We start from the raw sequence: 13,528 nt of genomic DNA, 5'->3' as shown, positions 1-13,528 counted from the left end.
GATGGTAATTACTGATTATACCAAAAAAAATCACAAATTTCCTTTAATGAGTAGGTCAAGAGCATATAGAGTTTGATGTATAAAAATTAATCTCTCTTGCAACATCTCCGGGAGGATATCTGTTTTATACAGTGGATACTCACTGTACTTTCAAATATATCTTTTCTCTCCTATATCATAACTTTCCCTTACAATGCAAATAATTAAGTAATTTTGAAAATATTTACTATTTGGTGCTTTTAAATTATTCTAGATTTATGGTTAAAAAAACAACTTTGTTTCTAATTTTCCCTCCAAAGTATAAAGTAATACCAATTGAATTTCCATTAGCTTTTCTCTTGATATACCTACATCTCCCTCTTGTGGTTGAAATCGACTGCATAAACAATTTCTTCTTCTCCATCTTTGACTATTTTCCATATTGTTCCACCTATCATATGACCGGCTGGCAGAGGTGTGATAGACAAGCCATGTCCTTTACCTACATTCACAAGATAATGACAACACTCAGATTTCTTTTACAACCCTAAAAGAAGGTGATTTATTCGTAAGCTAGTTTTTAATAGGCAGTATATACAACGATACAAAATTAAAATTCAAAAATAAAAAGGCATCCAGTGAAATGCAAGTCTCACTCTCCTGTCCCTCAGCTACTCCATTCCCTCCTGGAAGCAAACGCTCTTGTCATTTTATTATGTATTCTTGTAGACTTATTTGTGCTTAGGAATAGAAGGCTAGAGATCCAACTTAAAATCACTAGTACTATTAAATTATTTAGTATGAACTAACAAATTTTAATATTTATATTGTACACAAAATTATCAAGTGTTTCCAATTTTGCTAACCTCTGATATGACAATTCAAATCTCATTACACTAAAGAATTTTTCCTAAAGAAAAATTAAGTACAAACAAAACTGTTGAGGCCACTGTTACTTCTTGGCTAAATCTTCAGATTCCACTGTTGCAACATTTTTTTCAATGCCAGGGTTCATTTCTGAAAATCTTTAATACAATTCTCTCTATAGATGCTAAGTATATACTTAATATGCAACCTCTTGACCAAATTAAATAATGAACTTTTATGCTCGATTCTAGGATTCAGCCATTTTCTACCCTGCGCTATCAGGGCACTGCATTTACTTCAGTCGCTGCATTCAGTCACGGCCTAACTGTGAGCTCCCACAGGAGGGTGTGGCCCCACTGCACACGGTAAACACTGAACAAGCCTTTTCCAAGTTAAATGGGAAAAGGCCTGAGTTATTAACATTTTGTTACTATTTTGTAGTGCCTACAATTTTTATGACAAATTCCCCTTGTACTTTACAGTAGGTTAAACCCCATTAGTCCAATCATTTACTACTGGAGACATTTTTTACCTTTCAAATTCACAATCTGAGAGAATTTTAACTGCTGTATTTTGTCAAAGGCTGCGTCCACATCATCTAATGTAAACAGTGTAAAGTCTTCTGTATTGTGTCGAGACTAAAGGAAGAACACAAATAAGAGGTTAAGAATCATCACTGCAGAGTGTTAAAGAAATTGTTTAATTGCCCAGATTACCTGATAAAGGTCATACATGAACATCTGTCCCATTTTATAAACAGGAATGGTTGCGTAGATAGCACAGTTCAGACCCAGCTTTCCGACGGCATATGGGAGAGCACCAAGGTGGAGCGGATCCGGGTGGGACAGCAGTACTGCGTCAATCTGGTGGACATGCCTAGGGCACAAACAAAACAACGCTTTCGAATCTTGTTTTAAGGATGAAGGCGGGACACACAAAACTAAGTCATCGATTCTGATTTCCCTCATTATTCTGAATTGAAGAAAGACTATGCTGGAGTGAAAGAGCAAAACTAAGCTGAAAGCATGATACCTATGAATTTTGATTATTACTAGCCCTGTCCTGCATACATGTCCAAATTATGGTATAAGTTGCAGTAAATATATAATGTCTAGACACATTTAATAAAGAAAAGTAAAAGAAACAGCATACACCACATGTAAGCTGATTTCAAATGGCTATCTTTTATACCATCAATTTAAGTTTAAGAACTCAACTTGGAATTTCAGAAATTAAAGAAAAGATATTTACACAGCTACATATTTATTATGAATTTTTGCCCTAGCTTTTTATCATGGTGACTGACAGCATTAAGTAAAACTTAATGAAGCATATGCTCTGACTGACAAAAAAATTAACAAGAAAAAAGATTTTTGCTAAACCTTCCAAGTTTTTTAAATGTTTAAGTCTTCTTTCCTTTCATAATTAGTACATGACTGCAAACATAACTGAATTTTTCTTTGATGGGTTAGTATCCTTTTGTATCTCATGGTCATTATTCTAAGCACCAATTCTTAACCTCTAGCATCAAAAGATATAAAAAGATAATGTACTCTGACAGCAGAACTTTCACATGGTAGGTTTTTCCACTCTTCAAATTCTTATAAACTTAAATCTTGCTTTTTTCCTAGAATTAGGGTGCAAAAATTTCTACAGAGATTCATTAGCCAAGTAACAATTAACTTAAGATCTGGCCAAATTTCAAATAACACAGCTTATAAGTCAACCAAACTTTACAAGTGAAAATAGTCACTGTTTGGCTCTTTGGCATAAATAAAACTAAGTCTTTTTCTAAAAACTAAATTAGGGCCAAAAAGCAAATACTGTGTAACATGAATATGGTATTACAGTATAGAAAAGAGAAGTTGATTTTCTGAAAATCTAGAAATAACAAAAGTAACTTACTTCCTCAGGGAATCTATAATATCCATAGAGAAATGCTCATCCCAGCCACAGTCCAATAAAAATCTAAACTCGTCGACTTGGAGGAGATAACAAAGAGCAGACTCTTCTTGAACCCCAGAGAGGGTAGTTAACTTGATAATAGATGTCATTTTTTTGGTCCAAAAGGTTCTTTCATAAAAATAAAAATGTAATTTAAGCATTAAAGTACAGTCTAACATACATAACAAATTAAAATTATGTCAAATTTCTAAGTGAACAGAAATTCCATAAACATGGAAAGCAAACATTTAAAAGACCCATTTTCATCTCTGCCAAGTTTAAAAGTACAAGCATGATTCTACACACTCTTGTTTACAATGAGTCCTTCTGTGGCTTCCTAGTGGGGTCTGATGAAAAGCAGTGGCCTTTGGACTCAGACAGACCCAGATCTGAATCTACTCCTCTGTGTTCTGGGCAAGTTAATTACCCTTTTTTCACCCACGCAACCCAGCCTAAACAAGACAAGCATTAATACATACATTAAAAAACGCTGGAATTTATGCTGGGGAGCCTACCACATACATTTCAAGAAGATATTACATGAGCACATCTGTTGGGATCTAAGGCATAGAACTAGAATTGTATGCTCTTAAACAGATGTTATAATACAGGTCTCAAGAAACATCTCTGATCTTAGCTCCTTAAAAGCTAAATTAGCCTTTCCTGGCTAACCATGCATGTAGGAGAGGTCACTGTAAGCCTAATGATCTATGACTACCTGCCCAAAGTCCTATCAACAAAATAAGGTAAACTGACACCTTGTCTTTGTAACAGGCTGTCCGGGGACAGGTCCTACTACATTTCCCATCTCGTTCTCCTCAGCCACAGCCGAAACTCCAAGACTCCTAGCTATCCGTTATCACCAATATTTACATCTCCTAGTTGGACACAACCCCCTGCCCCCTCTCCCCACCAAGTCCTTCCAGCATACCCTCTAGAACTATGATTCACCCGTTACTCCAACCTCTTCTCCAAGGGTTCTCTCTACCTGCTCATCTTCAGAGACCTGGCTGTTCTCAAGTGACACTGTCTTTCCTACGATCTTCTCAAGAGGCTTATTCCCTCTTCTACTGCCTACAGTTCAAAAGCGGAAAGTATGGGATCCTTTCTCCTGCTGCAGCTTCCAAACTCTGTCTACTCCTTCCTCCTTCAAATACCTAGTCTCATGCCACCCAGTTAGGTCCCCAAGCCTTCCTTATTTCCTTCTCATTGCTGACACTGTCAATCTGACTCAGTCTTCCTCTCAGTAACTTCAATACTGAACTCTTAGTTCCTTGACTTTCTCAACTCCAATAACCTTCGTTTCACTCGGCCCCCAGACCTAATCGCTACCAAGAAGCTGTACCACTTTCAAAATTTCAGTTTCGAGCCTCACTCTCACTGCCACCTCACTCACACTAGGGTTCTCACTGCAAAAATCCTTTGGCCTTACCAGTCTCTCTCATCCGCCGACGACTTTTTCCCTGCCCTCGGGCTCCAGCCATGCCCTTCCTGTGGCTTTGTGACCCCGTCATGATTATTTTGCAAACTCTCTCAAGTATCTTGCTTCGCCAGTCTTTTTTTTTTTTTTCTTGAGGAGAGCAGAACCTGTCTTTACCGAGCACCCACTGTCTATCTCGTGTGTGTTGGGCACTGAGAGGGAAATTGGTGCTGAGAGCCAAAACTCTGAAGACCACCAGCACAACAAGGCCAGTGCTAGGCGGGTGCTCCGGGCCCCCGTGCCAGATTTGACTGCAGGGGACAGAAGTGAAATAACGAAGGGAAAGGGAGGTCTGGAATAAAAGAGAATGACACTGGCTCAGTGAAAGGAAAAATCACAGGCAAGGAGAAGTGAGAGAGACACGCCACGGCTCCTCTGCGTGTTCTCTCCTGCTGCAGCCAGCTGAATGTACCTGACCTTGGGACCGCAAACAGTGGACCATGGAGTCGCATCTAAGCAGCCTCCCTCTACACAGCTCTGGCGGGGGGCTGGGGAGGAAAGCAGGCAGTGAGGAGAGGGTCACTGGCCACAAATTCATGGAGGAGCGTCCCCAAGGCTGCTTTAAGCCTGCACGTTGTCCACTGCCGTCAGAGGAACACCTGCCTCGCAGCCCAGATGACCGTCAGTCTGGTCTGTGTGCAGAAACGGCAGGTCATGATCAGAGCCACTGTTAACTGAGCATCTAGCAAGGGCCGCCACATCCAGAGGCATAACATTTCACTGACGATCATCTACTGCCCCCAGCGGCAGCCGAAGACTGAGAAACAGCTCTCAGGTGCCCTTCAAAGACTTTCAACAGCCACAGGTATTATCAGCCAGCATGCGACACCCAGGTCTCAATGGCTTCAAACAACAGAGATGTGTCTTATGTTTGCCAGCTGTCCTTCAAGGGTGGCCACAGCTCTGCTCTGTGTCATCTTCACTCTGGGACCCCAGCTGACAAGGAGCCTCCATTGGGGACAATGTCCTCTTGTGGCAGAGGTAGACTCCTCCAGTCCTTCTCTGTGCCAGCCCAGCAAACCCCAACCCTGACTGACTCCAACCATTCACTCTGTCTTGTCTATTCCAGCAGCTGAATGCTGCGGGGTGGAGGGGGAGGGGGACAGATTGGGGACACAATCACACAGTTGTGTTGTTTGCTCTTTAAATTCCTAGCCAAAGATCTCACACAGGCACTAAGTACTAACTATCGGTCCTAATTTTCTTAGTAGGTTGACCTTCCATCTTTGAGACTATTATTTTACATCCCTTCTCTGCTCAAGCGTCGTGCACCCTCCCTCCACCCCACTTAGCTGCTCATCTCACCTCATTCTTCAATTAGAAAATAAAAGTAGATAGTACCTCCTCATTTTCCAAACGCCACACCTATTAACCTATCTGCACGTGCACTGTCGTGTCTCCCATTACAGGGAATAATCAGCTCCGCTTCTACCAAGGCCACTCCCTCTGTGAGCTCTCCCTCTCTCTGTATCATCGACGTATCACCAATGCACCATTCCTATTAGCAAAATAAGATATTCCAGAATTTCCCAGCTTAAAAGAACCCTCTCTTAATCCTATAATCTTCTGCAACCACTTCATCATTTCTATGCTCCCGTTTCAGAGAGAATTTCTCAGAATATTTGCCCATAAATGTGTCTCCTTTCCCATTCACACTACCCAATCAGGCGCCTTTTTCTACCACATCACTGGAAACGCTTTCGCCAGTCACTGACAAACCTCTGTACGACTTAAGCCAACGGACATTTCTCCGGCCTTAATTTACTGGAAATTGCAGCATTTGATAGAATTGACTGCTCCGTCCTCCTTGAAACGCCCTGCTCTCTGCTTCTGTCAACGCTCTCTTCGTTTTCCTTGACTCTAACTGCCACTTCCCAATTTCCTTTGTTAATTCCTCTTTTTCTCCTCAATCTCTAATTCGGCAGCACTTTTCAGCAGGACTTCTTTCTTTTCACTCTCTAGATCATCTCATCCAGTCCCATAGCTTTAAATATCATCCGGTCTCTGATGGCATTGTCCTGGATTCCTGTCCTTACTTTGTTCCCACATCTAATCCATCAGTAAGTCTTGCATTTTTACCTCCTTTATATTTCTCTAATTTCTTTCTATCTCTACTGTCACCAGGGTTTCTAACTAGTTTGTGTATTTTCCCTGCCTCAAATTTATCTCAGAGACATTTTCTGATCACCCTAAAGTCCTTCCCCACCCCGGTTACACCCTATGACATCATTCTGTTTCCCTCATAAGGCTTAGTGCTTGGATACCTGTTATTGACTCGCTTTGTCATTCCCTGATCTCCTCCTAATCGGCACACTAGAATATGGACTCCATGAAAGTAGGGACCTCATCTATTTTGATCGCAATTACAGTCCAATGCCTCCACAGTGCCCAACACACGGTGGTGGTCATAAATGCTTCTTACGTGAATAAATAAAGCATGGCTAGTATTAAATGAGCTTAATGCCCTTATCACACCATTAACAATTACCTATTTATATGCATTTCCTCTTGCTTGGAGATACCTCTGAGTGCAGGACTAGGCTTGATGTATTTTTGCATCCCTAGTATATTAGCACATTTCTTGCACATAGTGGTTTTTAAAATCAACGGTTGTTAAAACAAGTTAAAATTAAAAATATATTGACTTATTGTGCTCCTATGTGTAAGGTACAAATAAGTGAATAAGTATTCCTATTTGAGAAGTACAAAAACACTAATTCTCTGTCTGATGAAAACTATATACAAACACAGCATTGGAGCTAAGAAATTCTCCCTGTCGAAAAGGTTCTTATACCACAATTATTACTGCAGGGGTGTTTATATTTCATAGGTGTCTGGTGACTGCAACACCATGGACCTGAGCACGTGGTTTGGACCCACACACTGCGCAGGAGAAAGCAATGGTGAATCACTGCTGCATTTTCTTTTCTTTTTATATATTTCATTTTTACCTTAAAAACCCTATGATGAGAGAGACCAAAACAAAATATGAGATAGTACTGAAAGATGAGACTCCCAGGTCAGAAAGCACTCAGTCACTGGGGAAGAGCAGAGAACAAGGACAACCACCACTGTTGCTAATGACGCGACTAGACCAAAGCTGAAGGGACATCTGAAGGCACAAAGGCCAAAGGAAAGTGCGATGCTTCGTAACACATAAAACTGGAACACGGAACATAAGAAGCATGAACCAAGGTAAACTGGACATTGTAAAGCAAGAAACGGAACGTCTAAACATTGCAGTGCTTGGGGTTAGAGAAGTAAAATGGACTGAAATCAGCAACTACTAGGTCTTCTACTCTGGACATGACAAACTCAGAAGAAATGAAGAGGCTTTAACACTGAGGCACGATGTGACACAGGAAGTTAGTGGCTACCATGCAAGATCTGACCAAGTAACACCAACCAGACTTCTAGGAAAACTGATGAACGTAACCAAGTCTATGCTCCAATCACAAGAGCTGAAGATGAAACTGAAGCTTTTATGCAAGCATCCAAGAAGATATTAATCACACACCGAAACAAAACATGCTGATAATTATAGGTGACTGGAAATCAAAAGCAGGAAAAAGTAAAGAAGAATCAAATGTCAAAAAATTTAGACTGGGGGTCAGAAACGCAGCAGGAGATTGGCTTATAGATTTCTGTGAAGCCAACAAGCTGTCCATCACAAACACATGCTTCAAACAACTGAAGCAACAACTCTATATAAATGGACATCACCAGATGGCCAATATAGAAATCAAACAGACTATGCAATTGGAAGGAAGAGATGGGAAAGCTGTACTCTGTCTACCAAAACCCAGAGAAGACTGTGGTACTGACCACGAACTGTCAATATCAAACATTAGAGCGAAGCTGAAGGAGAGCACTAAAAGAATCAAAGTGCCGAAATAACACAACTAACATTCCCGATGGACTTAAAGTCCACATAAGGAAAAGAGACCTGCATTGTTAAACTTACCTGACCAAGAACCAGAACTGTGGACTGAAACTTAAGAATTAGAGAAGAATATGAAAAGACAATGCCAAGAGTAAAAAGTAAAGAAATAGAGATGGAAAACAGAAGAAACACTAAAAATTGTTAGAGACAGGCAAGAGGCAAAAGTAAAAGGTGACAAAAATAGGTTAGAATCCTGAATGCCGTTTTTCAACTACCATGTGGACGTAAAGAGAATTATGATAGTCGATATAAGTAGATAGAACAACAAATGAAAAACAAGTGATCTCTACCAGAAGATCCAAGAAATAAGGGGAAAATTTAAAAATAGACTAGGACTTCTGAACAACCAACAAGGAAGCACATTATCTGACCAAGAGAAACTAAAAGGAAGGTGGAAATAGAATACTGAAAATCTATGTAGAAGAGACAAAAGTATGACAGATAATTTGAAGACGATTCCTCTGAGGAAGAACCTGAAATGTTAGAAAGTGAAGTGAAAGCTGCCCCAAAAGTATAGGGAAGAAATAAATCACCAAGGGTAGATGGTATGCCAATAGAATTATTTCAACCCACAGAGACTAAATCTTTCGAAATCCTAACAAGAATATGTCAACAAATAGGAAACGTTCAATATTCATTCCAATTTTCAAGGAAGAAGATGCCAAGAAGTGCGGTTACTGCAGGATAACTACTCTAATTTCCCGTGAAGTGAAGTGATGCTCAAGGTGATGCAACAAAGGCTTCTATCTTATATGGAGCAAAGAATGCAGGATGTTCAAGCTGGATTCAGAAAAGGACGCGGCACTCAAGATCTAACTGCGAGCATTCAGTGGACACTGAGTGCTCCAAAGGCTTTCGAAAGGTTAGTCTGTTTATAGATTATAGTAAAGCCTTTGACTCTGTAGACCATGAAAAGCTATGGGTTGCTCTGAAAGAAATGGGTGTGACTCACCACTTAACTGTCCTGACACATAAACTGTATTGTGGACAGGAAGCCACTGTCAGGACAGAATATGGAGAGATGGAATGATTTCCTACAGGCAAAGGAGTCGGACAAGCATGCATTTTACCTCCCTTTTGTTTACTCTGCATGCAGAACATATATGAAAAACTTGGCTAGACTCGGAAGAAGGAATAATGAAAATTGGTAGAAGAAATATCAGTAACAGTATATGCAGATAACGCCATCTTAATAGCAGAAAGTAGCCATGATCTGAAACAACTTCTGATGAAAGCGAAATAAGAAAGTGACAAAGCAAGATTGTACTTGAACATCCAAAAGACAAAAATCATGACTACAGAAGAAATACACAACTTTAACACAATGAAGACATTAAAATTGTTAAAGATGTTGCTTACCTTAGTTCAGTCATCCATTCAAATGGAGACTGCAATCAAGAAATCAAGAGAAGGCTGACACTAGGAAGGGGAGCAATGAAAGAAATAGGAAAGATCGCCAAGAGCAAAGATATGTCACTAGAGACCAAGGCCAATACACACCCTTGTATTCTCAATTACTATGTGTAGATGTGAAAGTTGGACAGTGAAGATGGCTGATTGATAGGAAAAAAAGTGATTCGCTTGAACTATGGTGTTGGAGGAGAACTCTATGGATACCCTCGATGGCCAGAAAGGTGAATAAGTAGGTCAAATTAAACCTGAAACGTCACTGGAGGCAAAAATGACAAAATTGACGCTATCCTACTGTCCTCCTGCCATCATGAAAGGCAAGATTCTTAGGAAAAGACAATAATGCTGGGAAAAATAGAAGGCAGCAGGAAAGGAGGAAGACCAAATATGAGATGGAATGGCTCAATAAAAGCAGCCACAGGCAGGAGTCTACAGGAGTTGAGCAGGGCTATGGGGGACAGGACGCTGTGGACGTCACTCATTCACAGGGTCTCCAGGAGTTGGAGCCAACTCAGTGGCATGTAACACACACAGCACATTAAATTAACGGCCTAAGAGAAATTCATTTTCTACTCACATCTACCCTACGCCTCCCACTTTATTTACATTATGAATTGAAAATACAAAGTCTCTTGTAGGTATAACTGAATGAGTCCATGTTAAAACTTTTTTGCAGACAGATCTTAATTTCAACAGATGAAAGGTATTTTTATTACGATTGCTTATAATGTAATAAAGGTACATCTTTATTAGACATTCGTTACTTACCGATATCTCAATCGTATATAGGATGAAACACTGTGAATTCAAAGGAAGAGTTCTTTATAAATCTAAAAAATAAAGAAATAAGTCTCATGAATACGGCATAATGAATTACTTCAGTTTTTACTTATGGTGCTAAATTTCTATGTCTTGGCCTAAGATGAGCACCATGAGCAGCAAGTAGTATAATATATGGTCCTTTTTTAAAAAAAGAAACATGACAACTTGAGGAAGCTTAAGCTTACATAAAACAAACAGGGATAATAAAATAAATAATAAAAGACAAAAATAAATAATAATATACCAAACTGGTTACGATCAGGGGCTGAAATATGCAATTTAGGAAACAGTATTTTTTAAATTGACATTAGCTTATGTTATTGAAAATCATTTTAAAAAAAGAAAGTGGGATCTTAAATGATTTGTTAAGGATTGTGAGGACCTGGGTAGAAAGAAACAAAGAGAAAAGATATTCAAAATGTGATCAAAGGCACAAAACAAAAACTTCCAGATGACCAGTGAAAAAGCTACCCAAGCACATGAATAGAAAAGGGCCAGGTAATGAAAGGCCTTGGAAACTTTGGAACTAGTTCTACAGGCAACGAAGAAACATTTTAAGATCCATTATCAAGGAAGAAGATGACACGATACAGGTAATTCTGTACGTTAAGAAAATTGGCTGGTATGTATGATTGATTAGATAAGAAGATACAGACAGCAGAAGAATAAAAACGGAGAGTATTTAGTAGACCACTTCCTCCTTTCAACTTTGCTGGTTCTATTTTAAGACTAAATTTCTTTAGCCCCAAATGTACTTGTTATAACTCTATGACATGAATTCATTAGTTGTTATCTAAGCAACCAAGGATGAAGCTCTACACATTGAATTCCTTCCTTTACTTCTTCCTGAACAGTCTGTTTCCAAGTCCTAATTAGTCTTCCCTCAGCATGCCTTGTACATATATCATTCCCTTTCCATTCATACTGCCAATACCTTAATGCATGGCCTCATTACCTTACATTTGGGTTTCTCTGCTTCTCAGCCTCCAGCCTTTCTCCCCTTCATCTCAATCTAAACATTCCTGCCAGATTAATCTTCAGAAATACCCCTGCACATATGATCCCCTGCTCAGAAATCTCTGAAGGCTTCCTACTGCTTGAAAAAAACAAAAAACAAAAACCTGAATACCTTCACTGGCAATGGAGGGTGCCAGCAAGCTGGCCTAACATCACTGCTCACTATCATCTTAAGACTCAGCTCAAATTCTATCTCCATACTAACTCCTCTATCACCGGTCTAGGCTACAATAATCTAGGCCAACAAAAATATAATGCAAGCAACAAATGTACTTTTAAGTTTTTCATAGCCACAGTGAAAAGTTTTCCAGATGAAATTAATTTTAACATATTTTATTTAACCCAATATATCTCAAATATCATTTCAACATGTAGTCGTTATTAAAAAATTATTGAGATAGTTTATATTGTTTTTTTGTACTGAGTCTTTGAAACTCACTGTGTATTTCATATTTACAGCACAAGGTGATTTGCTCTAACCACAACTTCAAGTGCTCAATAGCTACATGTAGCTCTGGCTACTGTAATAGCGCCACAGGTCTAGACTCGAAAATGAATGCTTCGGACTGCAGAGCACCACTGGCACCATTCTATTTTCACATACGTCTTAGGCTTGATTTTAATGGCATCATCAACCATGCAGTCTCCTAGACTAAAATCTCTGGGGTCACGACTCTCTTACCACCAAATTGGCTGCCACCAGTTGAATCCTACTTGACTTTTCAGAAATGTCTCTCTGACATCCTTTACTAGACTTCCTCAATTAAGGCACTAATTACCTTACCTGAATGATCGCAATTTTCTCTCATCTAGTTTTCCTGTTGCAAGCTCATCCTCCATACAGCTGTCATCCTAAAAATAAATGAATGAATGAATGAATGAATGAATGGATGAATGGATGGATGGATGAAACAAATATACTCATGACCCTTCCTGTGCAAGGTATTCACTGGCTTCCTGCTAACTACTGAATAAAATCTAAATTCCTTAGTTGGAAGTCAACCTCCCTCTTGCTTCACCCTTACACTGCATGCTCAAGCAAATTTATTTTCCCATTCTCCCTAAGTATGCCAAAATTTCTCAATAATCTAGTCCCTGTACTCAATCCAGGAATGACCTTCACTTGAACCTAGTAAATTCTTTTTGAACGTACATGACCCAGCTCAAGCATTTATTCCTTAGTAATGCTTTTTGGTGGCCTCAAGCAGTTCCTCATTTTCACCTAACACACACTAGTCACAAAGAGTATTTGTTGAAGGGATGTTGAACGTATAGGCGAAGAATAAAAGTGATCATCTTTTTATCACCAATACCAACCAAGCACAGAACTCAAAGCGAAATAAATGTGCACTGAAAGAAGGAAATGAACCCTAACTATGCCTCAAATTCCTTCAGGGCAATGATTCTGACCCATATTACTTCGTCTCAATTATCTATCATAGTTACTTGCTCTTTCAATAATGACCTTGTCCATATTAATGATAACTAAAGGGAACTATGCAAAATCCAAGGGAAAAAGGAAGAATTCTGGGTTGGCCCTCCATCTCACTGAGTGCAGAGTCTCTTCCGGGTCAGTTACGGGGAGAGCAGCTGTTTCCTAACAGGATAAAAGGGGTTATAAAGTAAAATATGAAGGGATGGGCAATTGGTAACTCAGGGTCGCCAGGTCACAGGAGGCCAGACTTGCTGGGGTTATGGCTAGTCTGACCTCCAGTTTACTGAACGGCACGTAAAACAGAGTGATGGTGGAAGCGCCCTCGAGACGCAGGGGGCCGAGACGATTAACGAAAAAAGGACGCAGACTTTGTTCCCAGTGCTTAGCAGCCTCGTGGTCTCTCAACCTGAGAAAGCCGCGAAACCCCGAGCAAGGAAGCTGAAAACACAGCAGCCGAGGCTAAGGAACCAACGCTGGCGTCGGATTAACCCCTCCGGCGCCGAGTGCCTGGAAAGGCTGATGGGGACAGCAAAGGGGAGGGAAGAGCATGGGAGGAAATCGTACGGACGGCCACAAAGGACCGCGGGCTTTAGGCCCAAGGAGAAATCGCTTCTCTTCCCCTCTCTGAGCA

The 13,528-nt window shown here is 40.0% G+C and overlaps 1 protein-coding gene across 3 annotated transcripts in view; it reads right to left on the bottom strand.

The window, feature by feature from the left end:
• Window positions 1–12,316, bottom strand: part of CPSF2 (cleavage and polyadenylation specific factor 2) — a 33,020-nt gene extending 20,704 nt beyond the window's left edge. Inside the window, exons 1-7 of one of the 3 annotated variants that reach the window (XM_036239010.1) lie at window positions 12,247–12,316; window positions 10,392–10,453; window positions 9,573–9,632; window positions 2,752–2,919; window positions 1,563–1,722; window positions 1,379–1,484; window positions 352–481 (exon numbers count right to left, since the gene is read on the bottom strand). In XM_036239010.1, the coding sequence (XP_036094903.1) occupies window positions 352–481; window positions 1,379–1,484; window positions 1,563–1,722; window positions 2,752–2,919; window positions 9,573–9,586 (578 nt within the window). In that variant the 5' untranslated portion in view covers window positions 9,587–9,632; window positions 10,392–10,453; window positions 12,247–12,316. Of the gene's footprint in view, window positions 1–351; window positions 482–1,378; window positions 1,485–1,562; window positions 1,723–2,751; window positions 2,920–9,572; window positions 9,633–10,391; window positions 10,454–12,246 lie in introns of those variants that run through there. The other 2 variants (XM_016145454.2, XM_036239008.1) reach the window with 2 other exon arrangements.
• Window positions 12,317–13,528: the final 1,212 nt, after the last annotated feature.

This window comes from Rousettus aegyptiacus, unplaced genomic scaffold (assembly GCF_014176215.1).
Source record: "Rousettus aegyptiacus isolate mRouAeg1 unplaced genomic scaffold, mRouAeg1.p scaffold_m13_p_3, whole genome shotgun sequence".
In the NCBI taxonomy this organism is placed as follows: domain Eukaryota; kingdom Metazoa; phylum Chordata; class Mammalia; order Chiroptera; family Pteropodidae; genus Rousettus; species Rousettus aegyptiacus.
This window is presented reverse-complemented; position numbering and strand designations above follow the sequence as displayed.